Source organism: Chrysemys picta, chromosome 9, assembly GCF_011386835.1.
Source record: "Chrysemys picta bellii isolate R12L10 chromosome 9, ASM1138683v2, whole genome shotgun sequence".
Classification (NCBI taxonomy): domain Eukaryota; kingdom Metazoa; phylum Chordata; order Testudines; family Emydidae; genus Chrysemys; species Chrysemys picta.
Window position 1 is genome coordinate 57,202,381 of NC_088799.1, and position 24,074 is coordinate 57,226,454.

At 47.3% G+C, this 24,074-nt stretch overlaps 1 protein-coding gene across 6 annotated transcripts in view; it reads left to right on the forward strand.

Moving 5' to 3' along the window:
- Positions 1-24,074, forward strand: part of LOC101935985 (SLAIN motif-containing protein-like) — a 98,389-nt gene that overhangs the window by 69,643 nt on the left and 4,672 nt on the right. For all 6 annotated transcript variants that reach the window (XM_065556258.1, XM_005311322.4, XM_005311326.5 and 3 more), the window contains 4 exons: positions 16,737-16,877; positions 17,940-18,257; positions 18,483-18,620; positions 20,933-21,254. In XM_065556258.1, the coding sequence (XP_065412330.1) occupies positions 16,737-16,877; positions 17,940-18,257; positions 18,483-18,620; positions 20,933-21,254 (919 nt within the window). The remainder of the gene's footprint in view (positions 1-16,736; positions 16,878-17,939; positions 18,258-18,482; positions 18,621-20,932; positions 21,255-24,074) is intronic.

Genomic DNA, 24,074 nt, shown 5'->3' on the forward strand with positions numbered 1-24,074 from the left:
TTAGGTTGTATTACTACGTCGCTTGGGGGTGTGGATCTGCAATGGGTTTGACTTTGAGAATCCAAGACTTTTTCCTGGTCCAATGGAAAGTTCCTTGAATACAAATCTTGAACTACGTAGCAAATTTCTTAAATATCAGAAAAATAGACCTTTTTTTGCCTCTTGGTGAGGGGTGGGGGTTGGAAACATTTATGCAATAGTATTTTGGAGCAACTCCCATTGGCTGACAGATGACAGAAGAGCTTCACCAGATGCCCAGAATGGTCAGCGGGACTTAAGGCAATTGCCAAGTGAGTGAGTGATTTTTGTTGTTGTTGTACAGTGCTGCTATCTCTTGCCAGATGGTTGAAAGAAGGATGTTTGTGAGGACTTGAAGACAAGGCAGCAGAGTGTACTTCAGGGTGCCAGTTATAAGTGTCGGCGCTGCCTTTAGCTGGGTGTTGACAAGGTCTGTGCGGGAGCATCTTCCCCAAATCGGTGTGCGGTACTCAACCATGGAGTTAAACAAAGCCAGTATTGCTGTTTGTAGCGTTTGAGAGTCACAACCCCAACTAGAACCTGCTAGCTTTTGTATATTAATGCGACTTTTCATTTTATGGCTCCCCTGCTTCAGATATTGTTGATAGGTAAGGCTGCGGGGATTAGGATTGTGAGCAATTGCCTTGCCCCAAAAGTTTACGTTTAGTATCCTCTTAGCTTCAGAATTGGTTGAGATGAAAAGCTGAAACACCATATTTGATGGATTGGGTATGAGCCGCCAGAACCAAAAATAGTTTTCCATTCTCTTCAGATCATTAAGGGTGTCTTCTGCTTTCTTGAGTGTTGTGGCCTGTGTCGTTAGTGCCAAGGATCAGCATAAATGATACGGCATGTCGTTTTGGAAATATCACTTAAAAGACAGCTTAAAAAGGGGCGGTGCTAGTACCGATCCCTGTGGGAAGCCATTGTGCAAACTTCACTTTTGGCTACCCTGACTTCCAAGATGGACACAGAATGTTCTGTCCGAGAACATTGACTTAATGAGTCAAAATGTGTGGTTCTGTTGAAGCAGGTTGGAAAGCTTCACCAATAAACCCTTATGCCAAGATCATATCATATAAACCGATGAGAAGTCGATAAAAACTGCAGTTGTTTCTGTTGGCAGCTGGCCTCAGTGTGTGCAGCTAGTGCAAAAGCTTGGTCACAGCAGCTTCGCCCTGTTCGTTGTGGTCTCCAGGATGGGGATCAGCTTTGCCAAAGGAGAGCGATAGGGAGATAGCTTTCCAGGTTTTAAAATAGCGATGGCCATTGTCTCCAAGCTGTTGGAAGTTTGCTGGTCATGATGACCTTTGTGAATATTGTAGCCATCTAGTTGCGCCCTCTTGGTCTAAGATATTTAAGAAAGTCTGGAAGGATGACATCAATGCCAGCTGTTTTTCCTGTTTTAGTAGCAGAGAGGGCAGTGTCAATCTCAGCTTTTGTGGAGGGAGGGTGGACAGAAACTTGACAAAGGCACACTTCATGCACAAGATTCCTTGATCTGTTTTTCATCTCTTTTTATTCATTGGCTTACAATTGTCTTTGAGTTTTTTAGTAGAAGATTGGCAATGATGTTAGCAGTAACTTGCATCGCTTGTGTGTTTGATGGCACCACTCGACCTAAGTACCACAAAAGGGCCCATGCTTTACAACTTGATTACGTTAAGTCTATGGCCTCCCCCATCTCTGCCCATTATTGTAGTCTTGTAGATGTCAATGATTCCAGGAGACCAGTGGCTGAGTCTGTCAGGATGAATTCCTGGTAAACTGCATACTGAAATATTTTGTTGCCATTCTGGAGAAAATTCTTTTGTATTTCTTCACCACCACCACCTTCTTTATTATTTGTATTATCTTAGCTCCTATGAGTCTCTTCATCCCCTATCTTTTCTATCAGGACACTTTCAGAGGAAAGAATTCAAGAATGGGATGGAAAGAAACTTTTTAAATGGCTTGTAGTAAACGAAAATCTTTCTACAGTTGCTCATCACTTCACTCCACACGAAAATTATTTGCTATCTCAGGCCTGGTCTACGCTACAGTTAGGTCAATGTAAGGCAGCTTCTTCTTACCTAGGGAGGTGGTGGAATCTCCTTCCTTAGAGGTTTTTAAGGTCAGGCTTGACAAAGCCTTGGCTGGGATGATTTAATTGGGAATTGGCCCTGCTTTGAGCAGGGGGTTGGACTAGATGACCTCCTGAGGTCCCTTCCAACCCTGATATTCTATGATTCTTCAAGTGATTGGTCACGTGCATTCCACAATAGGTGTGCGTGCTCGCCATGTGCAACGGTGCAGGAAATTTTTCCCCTAGCAGTTCCCATAGGGGAGTGCCCCTAGCAACTCCTGGAGTGGCGCCTCTATGGTGCGGTATAAGGGGCGCTGTATGCTCCCCCCACTCTCAGTTCCTTCTTGCCGCCAGTGAAGGTGCATCGGAACTGCTCTGCTCCAGGTTGGCTGCAGCTTCCCTCTTGGATGCTATTAGTTCATAGTTAGTAGTACCTGTAGTTAAAGTAGTTTAGTTTAGAGTTAGTTTAGTGCGCCTGGGTCGGGGCATCCCCCGGGCTTTAAGTTGTGCGACACTTGCAAGTGGGCAATGCCCATGAGTGATCCGCACGCTGACTGTTTATGCTGTCTGGGGGAACCCATCTCAGCGATCACTGCAAGATTTGCAGATCCTTCAAGCCTCGGACCAAGAAGGAATGGGACATTCGGCTCCGAGCCATTTTAATGGAGTCGGCCTTGACCCTGACTCTGTTGCGCCGCTCCGAGTCAGCACCGAGCACCGCGGCATCAGTGCGCAGTGACCCTTCGGTGCCTTCCACCAGCCAGCACCGCTTCCCGTCCTCAGGACATTCCAAGAAAGCAAAGAAGAGGTCTTCTCCACCGAGACACCGGAGTAAGACCGGGGCAGAGACTAGACCCACGTTGGGCAGTTCTCTGTCCCCGTCGGCCTCTGTAAGCGGCCCAGGACGTTATGTCTCCGCCAGTACCAAGGGCACCACCACCTTTGTCTCCCCAGTCCAGAGGCAAGCCACCACTTGGATTCCCGCAGTTGCCGCCTGGTCGGTACCATTCACGGTCTAGGGAATGTTCCTGATGCCGTTCGCCGCTCAGCAACTGCCCCGTGTGCAGTCCACGCCGGTCCCCGTCGATCCCCAGGTTGTCTGGCTGGGTACCGACAGGTAGGGGTTCCAGGCACCGCTCCGCCTCAAGGGACCATAGTCTCCGAGAGGCTACCGTAGCCTGTCGCAGTACGGTCATCGATGCTGTTCCCGTTCTTCGTCTCGCTCGAGGTCCCTGCCGTGGCACCGCTCCCGCGTTACAGGTGTAGATCGCTGGCACCACGCCGTCGCAGATCTGTCCGTCGGAGCCGATTGCGGAGCAGCTGCTACTGGCAGTACTCCTGCTCCTCCACACCGGGATCATGGTCTCGTTGTCTGCACCATTCCCGATGCTACTGCTCCTCCCGGTCCTGCGATAGCGGCAGGTTGAATGCCAGCCCAGCCTCCCTTCGCAGTCGTTAGTTGTTGGGACAGGCTATTCAGGCTGAACAGCCTGCTCCACTGGTGCCACAGCAGGTGCAGTGGCACCGGGCTCCTTGGCCAGCACTGTGGTACCAATGGGCCCCGTGGCCCCCCAATGCAGCCCCCAGTAGTGGCTCGCTAGGTGGCCGGAGCCTCGGAGAGATCATCGGCCTCCCTATCTCAGCCTCCCAGGAAGGAGTTGGTGGGGCATTCATCACCAGCTCCATGCCCGGAGGGGGACCAAGTGGTGGGGTCTGCGGCACCGATGGGTTCGCAGAGTACCGCACCTCTATCCTCATCCTCCGCTGATGAGGCGATTACGGCCCCTCCTCCGCCTGTCCTGCAGGAGGACTCTAAAGCCCACCAGGAACAGTTGAAAAGGGTGGCATCAAGCCTTAACCTTGAAGCCGAGGAGGTGGAGGAACCCTCGGACTCCCTCTTCAACATCCTCTTGGCCTCAGCGCCCTCCCGCTCCATGAAGGGGTGGCAAAGATTTTGAACGCCTTTTGGCAAACCCCGGCTTCCTTGCCCCCTATCTTTTAGAGGGCGGAACGGAAGTACTTCGTGCCTGCCAAGAGGCATGAATACCTGTACACCTACCCTGCCCCCAACTAACTGATGGTTGAGTCGGTGAACCACAGGGAGAAGCAGGGCCAACCGGCCCCTACTCCTAAGAATAAAGGCTCAAGGAGACTGGATCTATTCGGGAGAAAGGTTTATTCATCCTTGAGTTTCCACTTAAGGGTGGCGAACCACTAAGCCCTCCTGGGAAGATACAAGGACTCTCTCCAAGAGCGTGACAAGAAGGAGTTTAAGGCTCCGGTGGAGGAGGGTACAGTGGCTGCCAGGGCAACCCTGCAGTCAGCGTCGGATGCTGCGGATACAGCTGCAAGGTCTATGGCCTCCGTGGCGTCCAAGAGGAGGGCATCGTGGCTCCTGCTGTCTGGGCTATCCAGCGAGGCGCATAACTCGTTACAGGACCTTCCGTTGGATGGCAAGGCCATTTGCAGAACAGATGGACGTGAAATTGCAGGGCCTGAAAGATTCCCGCACGATGCCTAAGACCCTTGGTCTCTATGTCCCGGCTCCAGCCAGGACCAAGTTTAAGCTGCAGCAGGCTCCCACCTAGGCCACCCACGCTAAATATGAGTCCCCTTATAAAAAGTCAAGGGACTATAAGAAATGCCTACAGAGGCAATCCCGGTCTGTGCCCCAACCTGGGCCCTCCAAGGGCAAACAGGCAGGAAAGCATCAGTTTCGACAGGACGCCCAGGGGTAACTTACTAGTTCGTACAAGGGATCCACCCGCAATAAAGCTTCCCTTCTCCAACCGGTTGTGTGCTTTTCTCCCAGAGTGGTCGTGGCTGACCTTGGACCAATGGGTCCTCAACACCGTCTCCAGGGGTTACACCCTCCAGTTTTCCTCTATCCCACCCACCGTCCGTCCCCATCCCTCCTGGGGGACCCCTCCCACGAGGCTCTGGTCAAGCAGGAGGTGGGACGGCTCCCTGGCCTAGGAGCGATGGAAGTGGTACCAGCGGAGTTCAGACGCAAGGGTTTCTACTCCCGCGACTTCCTTATTCCAAAGGCCAAAGGTGGGCTCAGGCCCATCCTGGACTTGCGAGGCCTGAACCAGTACATGGTAAAGCTCAAGTTTTGCATGGTGTCTCTGGCCTCCATCATCTCCTCCCTGGATCCCGGGGACTGGTACGCCGCCCTCGAACTGCAGGATACGTACTTCCACATTCATATTTTAGAGGGGCACAGACGTTTCATCCGTTTCATGGTTGGGCAGGAACACTACCAATTTACTGTCCTCCCGTTTGGCCTGTCCACTGCTCCCAGGGTATTCACAAAGTACATGTCTGTGGTAGCAGCCTATCTCAGACATCGCGGGGTCCAGATCTTCCCCTTTCTCGACGACTGGCTGGTCAAGGGCAGCTCCAGGTTGCAGGTGCGGGATCATGTGGAACTCCTTCTGTCCACGTGCGTCACCCTGGGCCTGTTGGTAAACAACACCAAGTCCACGTTAGTCCCAGTGCAGCGCATAGGGTTTATTGGGGCAGTCCTGGACGCGACATCGGCCAGGGCCTCCCTCCCCCCGGACAGGTTTGAGACCCTAAGGGACCTCCTTGGCACAGTCACAAGGTTCCCTATGACCACAGCCAGAGCATGCCTCCAGCTCTTGGGTCACATGTTGGTGTGCACATATGAGGTTCGCCACACTAGACTCAGGATGAGGCTCCTCCAGCTCTGATTGGCCTCGGTGTTCTCCCATTCCAGAGACAGGATGGACAAGGTCCTCACTGTGCCTGAACCGGTGATCACCTCCCTACAATGGTGGTCCTCCGCGGGGAACATGCTCCACAGGGTCCCATTCAGGGGCAGGCCCCCATCAGTGGAACTGGTGTCAGATGCGTCGGACCTGGGGTGGGGAGCCCATGTGGGGAACGTTCAGATCCAAGGTGTGTGGTCCGCGCAGGGCCTTGCCCTGCATATAAACGTCAAGGAGCTCAGGGTGGTCCGTCTGGCATGTGCGGCCTTCTGCTCGCACCTGGAGGGCAGAGTGGTCAGGGTTCTCACGGACAACACGGCCTTGATGTTTTACATCAACAGGCAAGGCGGGGCCTGCTCCTCTGCCGTCTGCCAGGAAGCCCTCAGGCTGTGGGACTTCTGTATAGCCCACAATATTTGCCTGGAAGCCCACCACTTACCGGGTGACCGGAACTCACGGGTGGATCGCCTGAGCTAAGACTTCTCCTCTCAGCACGAGTGGTCACTACACCCAGAGGTGGTGCACAGGATTTTCCCAAGGTGGACCTGTTTGCAACACGGCAGAACCACCAGTGTCCTCGCTTCTGCTCCGAGGGGGGGTTGGATGCGGGTACCATCTCCGATGTCTTCCTCCTATCTTGGTCGGGCCAGCTTCTCTGTGCCTTCCCCCCGATCCCGTTGATTGGCAAGGTCTTGGAGAAGATAAAAACGGACAGGGCCTGGGTCCTCCTGATTGCCCTGGCATGGCCCAGGCAACATTGGTACGGGACTCTCACAAGCCTGGCAGTTGCCCCGGCGTGGCAGTTGCCGTCCCGCCTGAACCTGTTGCTGCCTTTCAGAAGCCATCCCACAATGCCCTACGCTGACAGTTTTAAATTGGTTGACGTGCTCCTGGTAAGGACACACACCGTCGACACAAGGAGTGTAGTGTGAACATGCAAAAGTGATTTAATTACTGCAGTGGCTGTAGGTCAATGTAACTTAGATCGACTTAATTTTTTAGTGTACACTTGCCCTCAGTTAATGAAGTGTAAAATCTGTTGTGGAATACCAGAACAAAAACAGAAGTATGGTAATGCTTTTATTTTAGTAAGTCACTGGTCAGTAGGATTGTCAAAGATAAGTGCATCATGAATAACTAATGCAAAGTTAAAACTCTGCAGTCCTTTCTCAGAACAAACTTTGCATATAGAACACCCAGAGTTTGTTGCTGGCTACTGGCCAGTCTAGAGTAGTTCCATTTTGCCCTCTTAGGGTGGAAGGTAATGTCTTTGGAAGAACATTGTGCTGTTTTTTTCAATGCACCACATCCTTGCTACTTTTGCTTAGCTGCTGGAAATATCTTTGATGTCTTTGAAAAGATACAGACAAAGAGGAAAAGGTCATTGTACTGAAAGTGTCTGTTTTAAAGATACAGAACGTCTGTTTATCTTGTATTGCTCCTCCTACCATAGGAGTGCCTCACCGTCTTTGTCATAGAATCATAGAATATCAGGGTTGGAAGGGACCTCAGGAGGTCATCTAGTCCAACCCCCTGCTCAAAGCAGGACTAATCCCCAACTGAATCATCTCAGCCAGGGCTTTGTCAAGCCTGACCTTAGAGGTGTTTAAGGAAGGAGATTCCACCACCTCCCTAGGTAACCCATTCCAGTGAAAAGATTCCACCACCCTCCTAGTGAAAACATTTTTCCTAATATCCAACCTAAACTTCCCCCACTGCAGCTTGAGACCATTACTCCTTGTTCTGTCATCTGGTACCACTGAGAACAGTCTAGATCCATCCTCTTTGGAACCCCCTTTCAGCTATCAAATCCCCCCATATTCTTCTCTTCTGCAGACTAAACAATCCCAGTTCCCTCAGCCTCTCCTCATAAGTCATGTGCTCCAGCCCCCTAATCATTTTTGTTGCCCTCTGCTGGATTCTTTCCAATTTTTCCACATCCTTCTTGTAGTGTGGGGCCCAAAACTTGACACATACTCCAGTTGAGGCCTCACCAATGTTGAATAGAGGGGAATGATCACGTCCCTCAGTCTGCTGGCAATGCCCCTACTTATACAGCCCAAAATGCCGTTTAGCCTTCTTGGCAACAGGGGCACATTGTTGACTCATATCCAGCTTCTTGTCCACTGTAACCCCTAGATCCTTTTCTGCAGAACTGCTACCTAGCCATTCGGCCCCTAGTCTGTAGCAGTACATGGGATTCTTCTGTCCTAAGTGCAGGACTCTGCACTTGTCCTTGTTGAACCTCATCAGGTTTCTTTTGGCCCAATCCTCTAATTTGTCTAGGTCCCTTTGTATCCTATCCCTACCCTCCAGTGTATCTACCACTCCTCCCAGTTTAGTGTCATCTGCAAACTTGCTGAGGGTGCAGTCCACGCCATCCTCCAGATCATTAATGAAGATATTGAACAAAACCGGCGCCAGGACCAACCCTTGGGGCACTCCGCTTGAAACCGGCTGCCAACTAGACATGGAGCCATTGATCACTACCCGTTGAGCCCAACGATCTAGCCAGCTTTCTATCCATCTTATAGTCCATTCATCCAATCCATACTTCTTTAACTTGCTGGCTAGAATATTGTGGTAGACCATATCAAAAGCTTTGTTAAAGTCAAGGAATTTAATGCAGTTATCCTCCCTGTGACACGTTCCCCCTGGGGTGCCACCTGGAACTGGGGTACCACTGAGCCCGCTTGACCCTCCAGCCTGGGCTCCCTTTACACTGTACTGCTGAGACAGGCTCTCAAGCCCCCTCCAGCACACATACAGATAGGGGTACATCCAGCTGCAGCTACACAGAGATACTGAGGTCCGCTCTGCATAGGAAGGCTTAGCTAAAGAACTGCCCAGTTTCTTAAGTGCATGCTCCCCTTTGGAGGGTAAACCCAAAATTATACTGTCTTGCACTGCACAGAAAACTGTACAGCATAAGCTCAAGAAATTCGCCCCCTCTCTCAATGTGGAGAAAGATATGCAACAGGTTTCTGCCTTCCCCCCCCATTATTTCCAAACATTGGTTTTAGACAAAACAAAAATAAGTTTATTAACTACAAAAGATAGATTTTAAGTGATTATAAGGGATAGCATTCAGATCAAAGCAGATTACCTAGCAAATAAAACAAAAATGCAACATAAGCTTAATATACTAAAGAAATTGGAAATGAGTAGCAAATTCTCACCCTAATTGTTGGTTTAGGCAGTTTGCAGAGATTCTTGAGGCCAAGCTGCACTTGCTTGCAGCTTAAAACTCCAGGTGTTACTTTTATAGGCTAGAAATCCCTCTAACCTGTGTTCAGCTCTTCTCCCCCAGTTAAATCCTCGTTTCTCAGGTGTTTCCAAGAGTCTCCTTTGGGCGGGGAGTTAATGAAGTACCACAATGATGTTACTTCCCTGCCTTAAATAGCTTTTGCATATGGCGGGAACCCTTTGTCTCCAACTTTAGTTCCCATGCCTGTCAGTGGAAAAATTCTAGTATTCTGTGATGGAGTCCAGTACCAGGTGACTTGGTCACGTCTCTGTAGGGCCATAACAGCCATGAGTCAGAGGCTGTTCGTAGCATCCTCAGGAAGGCTCCTCGGGAAGGCTCCCCGGTGGGAGATTAGCATCTTCTATTGTTTTCCCTAATGGCCCTTCCCAGCTAGCCATCTAGACTGATTGCAGCTGGGGAATGCCCACTAGACAGAATGCAAACAAATTTGTAATAGATGTATAGACAATATTCCTAATTTCAGATACCAGAATGATACATGCATACAAGTTAGATAATCATATTTACGAAATCATAACCTTTCCAATGATATCTCAGATGTCTTATATTGTACAAAATACATCATAATTATGACATACTCGTATCATAATATGACTATGAAGAATATGGGGTATAATGCTACACTCCCAACACACCGTGAAGTAGGGAAGAGCAGTTATTGCTATTTTATAGATCAGTGTTTCTCAAACTGGGGTCTGTGGACCTCTGGGGGTCCATGAGGGTACTCCAGGGGGTCCATGGGCCCCGCTGATCAACTCCTCCCTCTCTCTCCCAGCATCTCCTGCATGCTGGGTAATGGCTGTTCAGCAGCATGCAGGAAGCGCTGGGAGGGAGGCGGAAGAGCTGGGATGGGGTGCGCTTTGGGGAAGGGGTGGGAAGAGGAAAGGCGAGGTGGAGCGGTGTGGGGCCTTGGAGGAAGGGGTGGAGTGGGGTAATTGGGGGGGAGGATCGGAAAATTTTAAAATCAAAATGGGGGTCCTCGGGTTGCTAAAGTTTGAGAACCGCTGTTATAGATGGAAAACGAGTCTCCCAAGTCCTAGACTAATGCCTTGGCCCAGGGATCGGCAACCATTGGTACGCGGCTCGTCAGGGTAAGCACCCTGGCGGGCCAGGCCGGTTTGTTTACCTGCCATGTCCACAGGTTCAGCCGATCGCGGCTCCCACTGGCTGCGGTTCGCTGTCCCAGGCCAACAGGGGCTGCGGGAAGCAGCGTGGGCCGAGGAATGTGCTGGCCACCGCTTCCCACCGCCCCCATTGGCCTGGAGTGGTGAACCGCGGCCAGTGGGAGCCGCAATCGGCCGAACCTGCGGACGCAGCAGGTAAACAAACAGCCTGGCCGCCAGGGTGCTTAGCCTGGCCGCCAGGGTGCTTAGCCTGGCCGCCAGGGTGCTTAGCCTGGCCGCCAGGGTGCTTAGCCTGGCCTGGCGAGCCGCATGCCAAAGGTTGCCAATCCCTGCCCTAGGCCCTGGAACATCCTTCTTCTTTCAAAATATTGCTCAACCCAAAGGGAGCATCTTGAGGAAATGACATGGAGATTCTGTCACTACTACCTTAAGTTCTGTCTACATTAGGAAATTAACCATTGCTTAAAATGGATATTTAGTGATGTTTCCTCCTGAACTGGCTTTGAAAACAGTTTTTGCCTGCTTTAGATTAGCATTTTCAGTGCCATTTGGGAGAAACCATTGCTGAAAATTACTTTTAGCCACAGTTCAGTTTTCTAGTGTAGAAAAGGCTTTCAAGAAATTTTGATAATTTCTACTGAAACTACATGATCTGAGGTAAAAAAGGCAGGCTGCAAATGGTGGCCTATATACAATAGGTGCATCAGAAGCCTCATGATAGACTTTTAATCGGATCTTCACTTGTCTGGCAAGAGTTCTGGAGTTTAGGACCCTGTGGTTTTGTTTCCCCTTTATAGCCGATGATTGCTAATCCCTAACTCTGAGCAGGAAGCTGCACTCTTCACCCTACTTTAGATGTTAGTGATATCAACTCCTATAAGACAAGCACAGAATCTTGCGAGCCTGTATTTTGCACATTCTTAAGGTTCTTCTCTTTTGCTGGTTTGCTTCCTCAGTCCAAACCGTTATATAGGGGCAGTTATTATTGGTTTGGGATTCATTTCTCTCTCTCTCTCCAGCCCTAAAATAACTGTACAAGTAATGGGATCTGCATCTCTGTATTTTGGCATTTGGTTGCTTCTAGTGCACACTATGGTAATTTGTCATGTGAATCAGCGAGGAGGCAGGCAATTGCCATGTAGAGATGTTCACACCCTTGGATTTCTTCTCCCCTTCTCAATTCCCCCCCTCCCCCACCCCTCCGGTGACATTGCTTTTCATGTGAACTAAAAAGTATTTAGTGTTATTTTTATCCAGTATTTATGAAATGGAAAAAGAGGATGGAGATATGTTAACTAGGCTGCTAGGTTAATAAAGTGGGATAAGAAGCTACCCTTTAGCAGTCATTCCTCTGCTGCCAAGCAGGAGGAGAAAATACAAGGGAAGAAAGGCCAGAGTACAAACAATTCTATGTTGGATTGACTGCCATTTGCCTGAGACCAGAGGATGAATACTAGTATAACTAGTTCACCAAAAACAACTAGTAAGTAAGGAAAATGTCTTTCGCCAACAAATGTATGCCAGTAAACTGCTCTGTATTCATAATACTTATCCTGCTGTAAACTATTGGAATATCTCATAAATGTACTGTGGGAAAATATTGATTTTCAAAACTTAGATCATTAAACAAATGATATTAGGTAAATTTTCACATTACAAATCATGAATGCTTTCATTTGAAATGAATTTTTTCATTCATGTATGTGCCTGTAGTAGAAATTTCTCTCCTTAATCAGAGAGAGAGCCTGCTAATTTGTATTTTATTATTTATATTACAGCAATGTAAAGGTCCCAATCAGGATTTCATTGTACTAGATGTTGTACAAATAGATAAAGAGTTTCACAGTCTTGGTTTATGACAAGATGCAAAAAGTGGCAGAAACAAACAGGGGTGAGGAAAACAGAGGATGAGATAGCAAGTACCTAGTATAAAACCTACCATTGCATAAGGATATTATACGACCAGCTTGTCTCACATAGAACAAACTCACTGTTGTAATTCTTCGTAATTTGAATAGTACAGGAGGGCTTTTTGCCTTCCATTGGGTCACAGAGGCCTTGGCTACACTTGCGAGTTGCATCGCTGTAAAGCCGCCCCCAGTGCTGTAACTCACTCCCCGTCCACGTTGGCAAGGCATTTGCAGCGCTGTATCTCCGTGGTTGCAGCACTGCATGTACTCCACCTCTCCGAGAGGAATAGCGAGTGCAGCGCTGCCGCTGCAGAGCTGCGGCGCCAGTGTGGCCGCCCAATGCACTGTGAATGGCCTCCAGAATTATTCGGCAGTATCCCACAATGCCTGTTGTAGCCACTCTGGTCATCAGTTCAAACTCTACTGCCCTGGCCTCAGGTAACCAACCATGTGACCGACCCTTTACATTCCCCGGGAATTTAAAAAATCCCCTTCCTGTTTGCTCAGCCCGGCGTGGCGAGGAGTGCTATCTGCGAATCTTTCCAGGTGACCTTGCCTCCACGCGCCAAGCGAGCCCCAGCATGGAGCAATGGCAAGTTGCTGGACCTCATCAGTGTTTGGGGGGAGGAAGCTGTCCAGTCCCAGCTGCGCTCCAGCCGTAGGAATTACGATACCTTCGGGAAGGTATCAAAAGACATGATGGAAAGGGGCCATGACCGGGACGCCCTGCAGTGCAGGATTAAAGTGAAGGAGCTGCGGAGTGCCTACCGCAAAGCCCGTGATGCAAACGGCTGCTCGGGTGCTCCCCGCGCGACCTGCTGATTCTACAAAGAGCTGGATGCGATACTTGGGGTTAACCCCACCTCCACTCCGAGCACCACCATGGACACTTCAGAGCCGGTGTGGCGGGGGAGGAGGAGGAGGAGGAGGAAAATGGGAGTGATGGTGGTGGGCCGGATGGAGACACCCCGGAATCCCTGGAGCCATGCAGCCAGGAGCTCTTCTCAAGCCAGGAGGAAGGTAGCCGTTGCAGCGGCTGGTACTTGGTGGAGGACAAACAGAAGAGCAGGTTCCCGGTAAGCGTGTTTTTTTGTTTTTTGTTTTTTTTGGGGAAGGAATTTTTTCAGTGCGGGCACTTTGAGAGAGGAGGGTTAGGCATGCATGCCTAGATGCGGAACAGTGCATTGATGCGGTTTATCACATCGCGGTAATCGGCCTCGGTAATCTCCTTGAATGTCTCATCCAGAACGTGTGCAATGCGCTTGCGCAGGTTTATCAGGAGAGCCACCGTGGTCCTTGTCCCAGCCAGGCTAATGTGTCCACACCACTGTGCCGCGAGGGGTGGGGGGGACCATTGCTGCACACAGGCAAGCTGCATATGGACCAGAGTGGAAGCCACATTGCAGTAGAAGACCCTCCCTTGCTTCCCAGGTCACCCTCAGCAGCGAGATATCGTCCAGGACGAATTCCTGTGGAAAATGTTGGGACAGTGTTCAGTGTAGGTGCCCCCTGAAGCTGTTGGCTCTCCCCAAGGCACAGAAACCCAGAGGACAGTGCAGCCCTGAAACAATCAGTCCCCCTTACTCACCATTTTGAGGCTCCCATGGGATATGTGTGCTCTGTTTTGGACAGGAAAATTATGCTATTGTGAAGACCCTGTGTGTTTTCTACTCCTTAAGTGCGAGGGGAATCATTACTCTGTCTGGTATAAACAATGCTGCCTCTGTTAAATGTTGCATTTTGCCTATACAGCTGCATCAACCTTGAGACCTTAGCCGTCCCTCTTATCGCCTGCTCAGAGACTGCAAAGACTCAGGAAGAGACCGCGAAAAAGCAAAGAAGACATGCTGCAAGAAGTGGTGTGGCAATCTATTAAAGAGAATGAGAAAGCACAGGACTGGAGGGAGAGAGAAAGCAGGATCCGCCAGGAAAACGCAGTGCACCGGTGGCAAAGCACCGCGCACTGGCAGCAAAGCACTGATAAGCTCATAAGCATCCTGGAGCGCCAAGCAGACACTATCGAGGAGCTGGTAGCCATGCAGAAAGAGGAGCAGTACCGCAAACGCCACTCCCCCCCCTCTACAGCCCTTGTCCCAAAACTCTTTCCGTTGTGCCCCAGTGTCACCTCCAACCCACTTTCCCCAACTTCCGTGTTCTTCACGCCACCCGCTGCCTCCAACACCAGTATCTTCACCACCCAGCCCTGAAAACCACGACCCTTACCCTCTGCACTCAACCCCCATCACCATGCAGTATAGCTGTCCTGAAGTGCAGCACTCACTGCACAGCACCCCAGACAGGACATACACGAATCTGTGATTGTACTGTTCCCCACTCGGGTTTGAAAACATTCTTTATTATTGCATAAAGTAAGACTCCTTAGCCCAGGAAATAAACAGGCACTGCAAGTCTGCTTGTCTGCGTAGCAAACACTGATTCCTAAAGATTGGAACTACTGCACTTCACTCCCGTGGAGGGCACCAGATATCACTGCTGGTTTTCTGCCTCAAATTGCTCCCTCAAGGCATCCCTAATCCTTGCAGCCCCGCGCTGGGCCCCTCTAATAGCCCTGCTCTCTGGCTGTGCAAATTCAGCCTCCAGCTGTTGAACCTCGGAGGTCCATGCCTGAGTGAAGCTTTCACCCTTCCCTTCACAAATATTATGGAGGGCACAGCATGCGGATATAACAGCGGGGTTGCTGTTTTCGGCCAAGTCCAGCTTCCCATACAGAGATCGCCAGCAGCCCTTTAAACGGCCAAAGGCACACTCCACAGTCATTCGGCACCGGTTCAGCCTGTAGTTGAACCGTTCCTTGCTGCTGTCAAGGCTCCCTGTGTAGGGTTTCATGAGCCACAGCATTAACGGGTAAGCGGGATCTCCAAGGATCCCAATGGGCATTTCAACTTTCCCTACCGTGATCTTCCGCTCTGGGAAAAAAGTCCCGGCCTGCATCTTCCTGAACAGCCAAGTGTTCCAAAAGATGCGTGCGTCATGCACCTTTCCGGCCCAGCCTGTGTTAATGTCAATGAAACGCCCATGGTGATCCACAAGCGCCTGGAGAACCATAGAGAAATACCCCTTCCGATTAACGTACTTGGATCCTAGGTGGGGTGGTGCCAGAATAGGAATGTGCGTCCCATCTATCGCCCCTCCACAGTTAGGGAACCCCGTTTGTGCAAAGCCATCCACTATTTCCTGCACGTTACCCAGAGTCACGGTTCTTCTGAGTAGGATGCGATTAATGGTCTTGCAAACTTGCATCAACACGATTCCAACGGTTGACTTTCCCACTCCAAACTGGTTTGCGACCGACTGGTAGCTGTCTGGAGTTGCCAGCTTCCAGATTGCAATAGCCACTCGCTTCTCCACTGGCAGGGCAAGTCTCAATCTCGTGTCCTTGCGCTGCAGGGTGGGGACGAGCTCCTCGCACAGTCCCATGAAAGTGGCTTTTCTCATCCGAAAGTTCTGCAGCCACTGCTAGTCATCCCAGACTTCCATGATGATGTGATCCCACCACTCAGTGCTTGTTTCCTGAGCCCAAAAGCGGCGTTCCACGGTGCTGAGCATGTCCATGAATGCCACAAGCAATTTCGTGTCGTACGCATTACGCGACTCGATAGCATCATCTGACTCCTCACCCTCACTCTCACTGTCACTTTGGATCTTAAGGAATAGTTCGACAGCCAAACATGACGTGCTGGCGAGACTCGTCAGCATACGCTTCAGCAGTTCGGACTCCATTTCCCGCAGACAGATCGCGCTGCACAGAAACCGTTGAAAGATGGCGCCAAAGGTGGATGGAAACAAAGGGATTTCTGGGATGCGAAGCGATGCATCACAGGGCATTGGGACAGGACCCAGAATCCCCCGCACCCACGCCCCCTTCCCACAACCCACGGCGCCAGAATGGGAAAAGGTGCTCTGTGGGATAGCTGCCCATAATGCACCACTCCCAATAGTGCTGCAATTGCCGCAAATGTGGCCACGACAGTGCGCTGGGCAGCTGTCAGTGTGGACAGACTGCAGCGCTTTCCCTACTCAGCTGCACGAAGTCAGGTTTAACTCACAGCGCTGTACGTCTGCAAGTGTAGCCAAGGCCTGAGATTAAACTGAATGACTTTTCACTCAATCAGTGAATCTGTGAGAGAGATTCAGATCTTAGCACTCTTATGGCCAGATGTAAATGCCATAGCAAGTTCTCCTGAGAGTTCACATTGAACCATTGGCACTGCAGCATTACCTTTCTCAAAAAAGTGCAAAAACAGTAAATACCGAGAAATGTTCAGGCAGCTATTTCTGGGTTCAAGTCCATATTAAAGAAAGAGCATTTCTCTTCCTCTCGATGAGAAGGCCACAAAGCACGATGCCAGGCTCTACCTCATAAAATTTACTGATAGATGTGGAGCACGCTCCCTTCTGCAGCCATTACTGACTTGTGTAAATTATTCCTAGCAAATAAACTGGGCCACCTCTGTTCTGAACTTTATCTCTTTGCATCATGACTGGAAGTGGCATTGGAATAAAATTATGCAGTTTATCACTGGTTCTGTGTGGGTGTCTAAAGCGTTTTCTGCTCCTCACTGTTCTGTGTTTGTCTCCTTTTCTTTTTTTCTGAAGGTTACTTGAGCATGCATTCTGCACTGAGCTCTCAGTCCTCTGTAGACAGCGAGCTGAGTACATCTGATGACTCCATCTCTATGGGATACAAGCTGCAGGACTTGACTGATGTCCAGGTTATGGCACGCCTACAGGAAGAAAGTATGTGACAGCAATTTCCTTTCTGTTAGTCTTGTAATTTAAATTGTAGGGAAATGCAGATAGATTTCAACTGTCCAAACATACAAGATTTTAATAGCCCACTTTCAATTTACTACATTTTCTTTTATAAGTTAACTTTAAATTCTACAGCTCTAAGATGTCTACGTAAACCTAGTTGATAAGATAACATTTTCAATTCACGACACTTCATAAAAATGATTGTGGAGGAGATTTTGAAAGGTCCAAACTGGAGTTAGGTGTCTACCATTTGTATCTTTGAAAATCTTACTCTGTGCCTAAATGAAGTTCTCTCTGCATTGAGATTTAAAACCATGTTAGCATTTTTCTAGAGAACCATGTTTTAAAATCTGTTTGCATCTTCCATGCAACAACATTTAATGTGTAGCCCAGAGCCTGAGTCAAAAACAGAGAGCCAGAATTAAGAGGGCTGCAGTTAGAACTTGGATTTCTAGCTCTGGTCCTGTGCTCAATCCACTAGACATGCTGCAAAGGGCAAAATGTACTCATTGCCTCTTGTTTGGATTTTAGGGGCTTGATCCAACTCCCATTGAAGTCAATGGAAAGATTCCCTTTGGAATCAATAGCAATCTTTCCATTGACTTCATTGGGAGTTGGATTAGGTCCTAGCTGAGAATTCCAGTCACTCTCTTGCATAGAGTTGCAGAGGAGGAACAAAGAAATGTCGAGCAGTTGGGCTACATAATAATTCCATTCTCCACTTTCTGTAAATCAGATTACTGCAAGGTGATGTTTAGGTTCTTATGTAAACCTTCTAGAAAATATTTACTTCCTTTGTACCAAGGTTTTACAAAGTTAAAACCACTAATAACAAATAGTAATTAGAACAGGAGACCAAAAAGCACAAATCAAGGGATCCCTTTGCATTGATTCGCACTTTATTCCATCTATGCTTGTGAAGGAAGGTACTCTACAGTGTGAATAAAGGCATCAAAATCTGTGCCGCCCCTCCCCCTACTGTGGTATGGCAGGGAAATGGTCTAATAAATTATTGTGAATCTGACATATATTATACATTTCCAGGTCTCCGTCAGGACTGTGCTTCAAGTTCTGCTTCAGTATCCCGTCGCAGTTCCAGTGCTTCCCTTCACTCTCTGAGGAGAGGCACCTATAGTGACCAGGAGTTTGATACATATAGTCTGGAGGATGAGGATGATTATGATTGTTCGCTATCCTATCGTAGTGCTCACAGGTACTCGCCATCTCCTCTCGGCTCCCCCCGTTGCCAGTCCCCTTCTTCAGGTGCAGATTACAGCAGGACAACAACCTCTCGAATTCGACCCCCAAGGAGAGCTGTGCAAAGTCCAATGCAAGACCAGCTAAAATACACAAATAACGAAGGTAGGCTGGCTGTAAACTTTACGATACTATGTATTAAAAATAGCTTGGAAATGATTTAGGGAAAGAATAGCTGTTTCATGGAAACCACTCCTGCAATTGGTTATGTTTGCTCTGTTTATTATTTTGAATTAAAATGGTAGTGTGCAATTTCCTAGGAATAGACTAAACAATGAAGGCAATTTGATTACTGTATAGTATACATTCTATTGGAAATTCATATTTCAGAGGAAATGCGCCACAGTATGCCTAACCTGGCTAGGACAAGCCTTCGCTCACTGGAATCTGTAAGAAGCAGTCGGAGTCTGGAATCAGATTTGCAGGTGCCCAGCAGCCGACTTTCCAGAATTCAGCAACCATCAACAAGTCAGTTCACTTTATCATTTCACAAATGAAGTGGCAAAATGATTATTTTTGTTCTTAGTTAAACTTAATTTGCCTGACTGCAGCTTTGAGGCTCTTAAAAGGCCCAGCATCCTAAAATATTCTTGGGACAGACTTTGACTCCCTCAGGGAACTGATTGGCAGGATCCCCTGGAAGGCTAATATGAGGGGGAAAGGAATCCAGGAGAGCTGGCTGTATTTTAAAGAAGCCTTACTGATGATGCGGGAACAAACCATTCCAATGTGCAGAAAGAATAGCAAATATGGCAGGCGACTAGCTTGGCTTAACAGAGAAATCTTCGGTGAGCTTAAACACAAAAAGGAAGCTTACAAGAAGTGGAAACTTGGACAGATGACTAGGGAGGAATATAAAAATATTGCTCGAGCATGCAGGGGTGTAATCAGGAAGGCCAAAGCACAACTGGAGTTGTAGCTAGCAAGGGATGTGAAGGATAACAAGAAGGGTTTCTACAGGTATGTTAGCAACAAGGTCAGGGAAAGTGTGGGATCCTTAGTGAATGAGGGAGGCAACCTAGTGACAGATGATGTGGAAAAAGCTGAAACTCAATGTTTTTTGCCTTGGTCGTCACAGATGAGATCAGCTCCCAGACTGCTGCCCAGTGCAGCAAGTATGGGGAGGAGGTGACCAGCCCTCGGTGGCAAAAGAACGGGTTAAGGATTATTTAGAAAAGCTGGACATGCACAAGTCAATGGGTCCGGAACTAATGAATCAGAGAGTGCTGAGGAAATTGGCTGATGTGATTGCAGAGTCATTGGCCATTATCTTTAAAAACTCATGGTGATTGGGGGAGGTCCCAGACAATTGGAAAAGGGCAAATATAGTGCCCATCTTTAAAAAAGGGAAGAAGGAGAACCCGGAGAACTACATACCAGTCAATCTAACCTCAGTCCCTGGAAAAATCATGGAGCAGGTCCTCAAGGAATCCATTTTGAAGCACTTGGAGGAGAGGAATGTGATCAGGAATAGTCAACATGGATTCACCCAGGGCAAGTCATGCCTGACCTGACTGCCTTCTATGATGAGATAACTGGCTCTGTGGATATGAGGAAAATGGTGGATGAGATATATTTTGACTTTAGCAAAGCTTTTGATACGGTCTCCCACAGTATTCTTGCCATCAAGTTAAAGAAGTATGGATTGGATGAATGGACTATAAGGTGGATAGAAAGCTGGCTAGATTGTCTGGCTCAACGGGTAGTGATCAATGGCGTGATGTCTAGTTGGCAGTTAGTATCAAGCGGAGTGCCCTAGGGGTTGGTCCTGGGGCTGCTTTTGTTCAACATCTTCATTAATGGGCTAAATGATGGGATGGATTGCACCCTCAGAAAGTTTGCGGATGAGTAGATACGCTAGAGGATAGGGACAGGGTCCATAGTGACCTAGACAGATTGGATGATTGGGGCCAAAAGTAGTCTGATGAGGTTCAACAAGGACAAGTGCAGAGACCTGCACTTAGGACGGAAGAATCCTATGCCTGGCTACAGGCTGGGGACTGACTGGCTAGGCAGAAGTTCTGTAGAATAGGACCTGGGGATTACAGTGGACGAGAAGCTGGATATGAGTCAACAATGTGCCCTTGTTGCCAAGAAGGCTAACGGCTTCTTGGGCTGCATTAGTAGGAGCATTGCCAGCAGATCGAGGGAAGTGATTATTTCCCTCTATTTGGCACTGGTGAGGCCACATCTGGAGTATTGCATCTAGTTTTGGGCCACCAACTTCAAGAAGGATGTGGACAAATTGAAAAGAGTCCAGCGGAGGGCAACGAAAATCATTAGGGCCTGGGGCACATGATTTTATGAGGAGAGGCTGAGGGAACTGGGCTTATTTAGTCTGCAGAAGAGAAGAATGAGGGGGGATTTGATAGCAGCCTTCAACTACCTGAAAGGGGGGTTCCAAAGAGGATGGAGCTAGGCTGTTCTCAGTGGTGGCAGATGACAGAACAAGGAGCAATGACCTTAAGTTGCAGTGGGGAAGGTCTAGGTTGCATATTAGGGAAAACTATTTCACTAGAAGGGTGGTGAAGCATTGGAATGGGTTACCTAGGGAGGTGGTGGAATCTCCTTCCTTAAAAACGTCTAAGGTCAGCCTTGACAAAGCCCTGGCTGGGCTGATTTAGTTGGGGTTGGTCCTGCTTTGAGTAGGGGGTTGGACTAGATGACCTCCTGAGGTCTCTTCCAACTCTAATCTTCTATGATTCTATGACAGTATTACTAACTTATTTCTTTTTTTTCTCTCTCTCCCATGGGGGGCCACCTCCCCCCTTCACATCTAGGTCTGACTCCCAATAAGCTCAGGTATTCCTCTAGTGCTGGCCAGTCTCCCTTAACAGTCCGACAGCCAGTGAAAGCAGGGTCATGTACAAACTCTCTGTTGACACCAAGGCAGCCACTAAAAGCTTCCAGTTACACCACTCCTGCAAGTGGAGTCCGAAAGCCACAGTCTTCAACTCTCAGTCCAGGATTTTCTAGTAGCAGTTCGTCCACTACAAGAAACAATAGTATGGCCACTGGAGCCAAAAATTCACCTGTTAAAGTACGAACATCTGTTGGAGGAACTTCTACTCCGAAGAGCAAGCTGATACAGCCATCCAAGAGGTAAGATCTTGAAATGAACATAAAAAAATTAAATGCACCTTAATACATTTTGCCAACAATCTGTGATGGTTGAAGTGCATTTCACATCTGTAAAATAATTGTGTAAAAATGGCGTTCACCTCAGATGCACTTTAACAATACTCATTAAACTCCTCAATTGGGTCAAAATGACTTTTAAAGCACAAACCAGAAAACATAGCTTGACTTCCAGATCCCAGACTTTATCTAGATTGATTGAGATACACTAATCGTAGGTTCTCCTTGAAGCCATTTTAGTTTAAGTAGTTGCAGCTGGAATTGTAAGTTGGTCACTAAATCTCTATGCCTCAGAGGAAAAAACCTATGTATTTACTGATAAATATAGTGCCTTTGACATGCATCATATTGCTTTACAGAATTATAAAATGTTCTAATGCTTTGATAACTTTAAATGAAAGGCGCTATCGAATTGCAAAGCACTTAATAAAGGGCGGGTAAGGAAAACAGAGACCCAGAGCGATTGTGATTTGCCCAGAGTCACAAAGGCCTTTGAGGTAATAATTGCTTCAGACATCACGAAAATATAGTTCTCTGGAGAGGAGGATGGTTCATTGGTTAGGGGACTAACCTGGCACTTAGGGAATTGAGTCAAGCTTTCCTGCTCTGCCACAGACTTCCTGTGTGACCTTAATCGCAGTTTTAATTGCACTGTTAATTAATAATTCTATTGTTTGAAATTTACTAAATATTTTGGATGTTTTTCTACATTTTCATATATATTGTATTCGGTGTTGTAATTGTAATCAAAGTATATATTTTTGATTACAAATATTTGCACTGTAAAAATGATAAAGAAATAGTATTTTTCAATTCACTTCAGTGAATTGAAAGTACTGTACTGCAATCTCTTTCTCCTGAAAGTGCAACTTACAAATGTTTTTTTTTTGTTACATAACTGCACTCAAAAACAAAACAATGTAAAACTTCAGTCCTACTTCTTGTTCAGCCAATCCCTAAGACAAACAAGTTTGTTTACATTTACAGGAGATAATGCTGCCCTCTTCTTATTTACAATGTCACCAGAAAGTGAGAACAGGCATTTGCATGGCACTTTTGTAGCCAGCATTGCAAGGCATTTATGTGCCAGATATGCTAAACATTTGTATGCCCCTTCATGCTTTGGCCATTATTCCAGAGGACATGCTTCCATGCTGATGATGCTCATTAAAAAAATAATGCATTAATTAAATTTGTGACTGAACTCTTTTGGGGAGAATTGTGTGTCCCCTCCTCTGTTTTACCTGCATTCTACCATATATTTCATGTTATAGCATTCTCGGATGATGACCCGGCACATGTTGTTCATTTTAAGAACACTTTCACTGCATATTTGACAGAACGCAAAGAAGGTACCAATGTGAGATTTCTAAAGATAGCTACAGCACTCGACCTAAGGTTTAAGAATCTGAAGTGCCTTCCAAAATCTGACAGGGATGAGGTGTAGAGCATGCTTTCCGAAGTCTTAAAAGAGCAACACTCCAGTGCGGAAACTACAGAACCTGAACCACCAAAAAAGAAAATCAACCTTCTGCTGGTAGCACCTGACTCAGATAATGAAAATGAACATGTGTCAGTCCGCACTTCTTTGGATTCTTATCGAGCAGAACCTGTCATCAGCATGGACTCTTGTCCACTGGAATGGTGGTTGAAGCATGAAGGCATATATGAATCTTCAGTGCATCTGGCATGTAAATATCTTGCCATGCTGGCTACAACAATGCCATGTGAACGCCTGTTCTCACTGTCAGGTGACATTGTCAACAAGAACTGGGCAGTATTATCTCCTGCAAATGTAAACAAACTTGTTTGAGCAATTGGCTTAACAAGAAGTATGACTGAGTGGACTTGCAGGCTCTAAAATTTTACATTGTTTTATTTTTGAATGCAGTTTTTTTGTACATAATTCTACATTTGTAAGTTCAACTTTCATGATAGAGATTGCACTACGGTACTTGTATTAAGTGAATTGAAAAATACTATTTCTGTTTTTTTACAGTGCAAATACTTGTAATAAAAAATAAATATAAAGTGAGGTCTGTACACTTCGCATTCTGTGTTGTAATTGAAATCAATATATTTGAAAATGTAGAAAACATCCAAAAATATTTAAATAAATGGTATTCTATTATTGTTTAACAGTGTTATTAATCGCAATTTTTTTTAATCGCTTGACAACCCTAATTTTAACAAATCTCTTTTGTACATATATGACACTTCGACAACTTCTTAAAGAGCCACACAACGGGGGGAAAGCAAGGGATATGTTTAATGCCTCAGAGCAGCTGGGCCCTAAATTTTACTATTAGTAATAATACAAAATGAGTGTGCATATTGTGTTGGGAGAAATAATATCTCCTGGCACCAAAAAGATAAACAGGGAAGTCAGCTATTTTTCCTATTTCTGCCCATGCAAATTTCCTTTTGAGTAGTATCCTGAGAAACTCTCCTTGCTAATTATTACTGCAAGGAGCAATGCTTGAGAGAATTCTATGGATGGCAGAAAATCAAATAGATTCTTCCTTCACTTTGTGATATGACATAGTGACTTCAGTATTCAGTTGGAGTTGGGATCAGCTTAATTTACACATTTCACAGGCAGAGGTGAAATGATTTGCCGAGCATCACTGAGTCAGTGGCTAGAGCAAGGAAGAGAACTCAGATCTCTTTACTCCAAGCTATTCTATCCACTGACTAGACCACAAAATTTCCCTGATGAAAGGTGCAGCTGGGGTCATCGCTAATGTGTACTCTCCTCAGTGGAAAGCTCACATTTTTAAAATA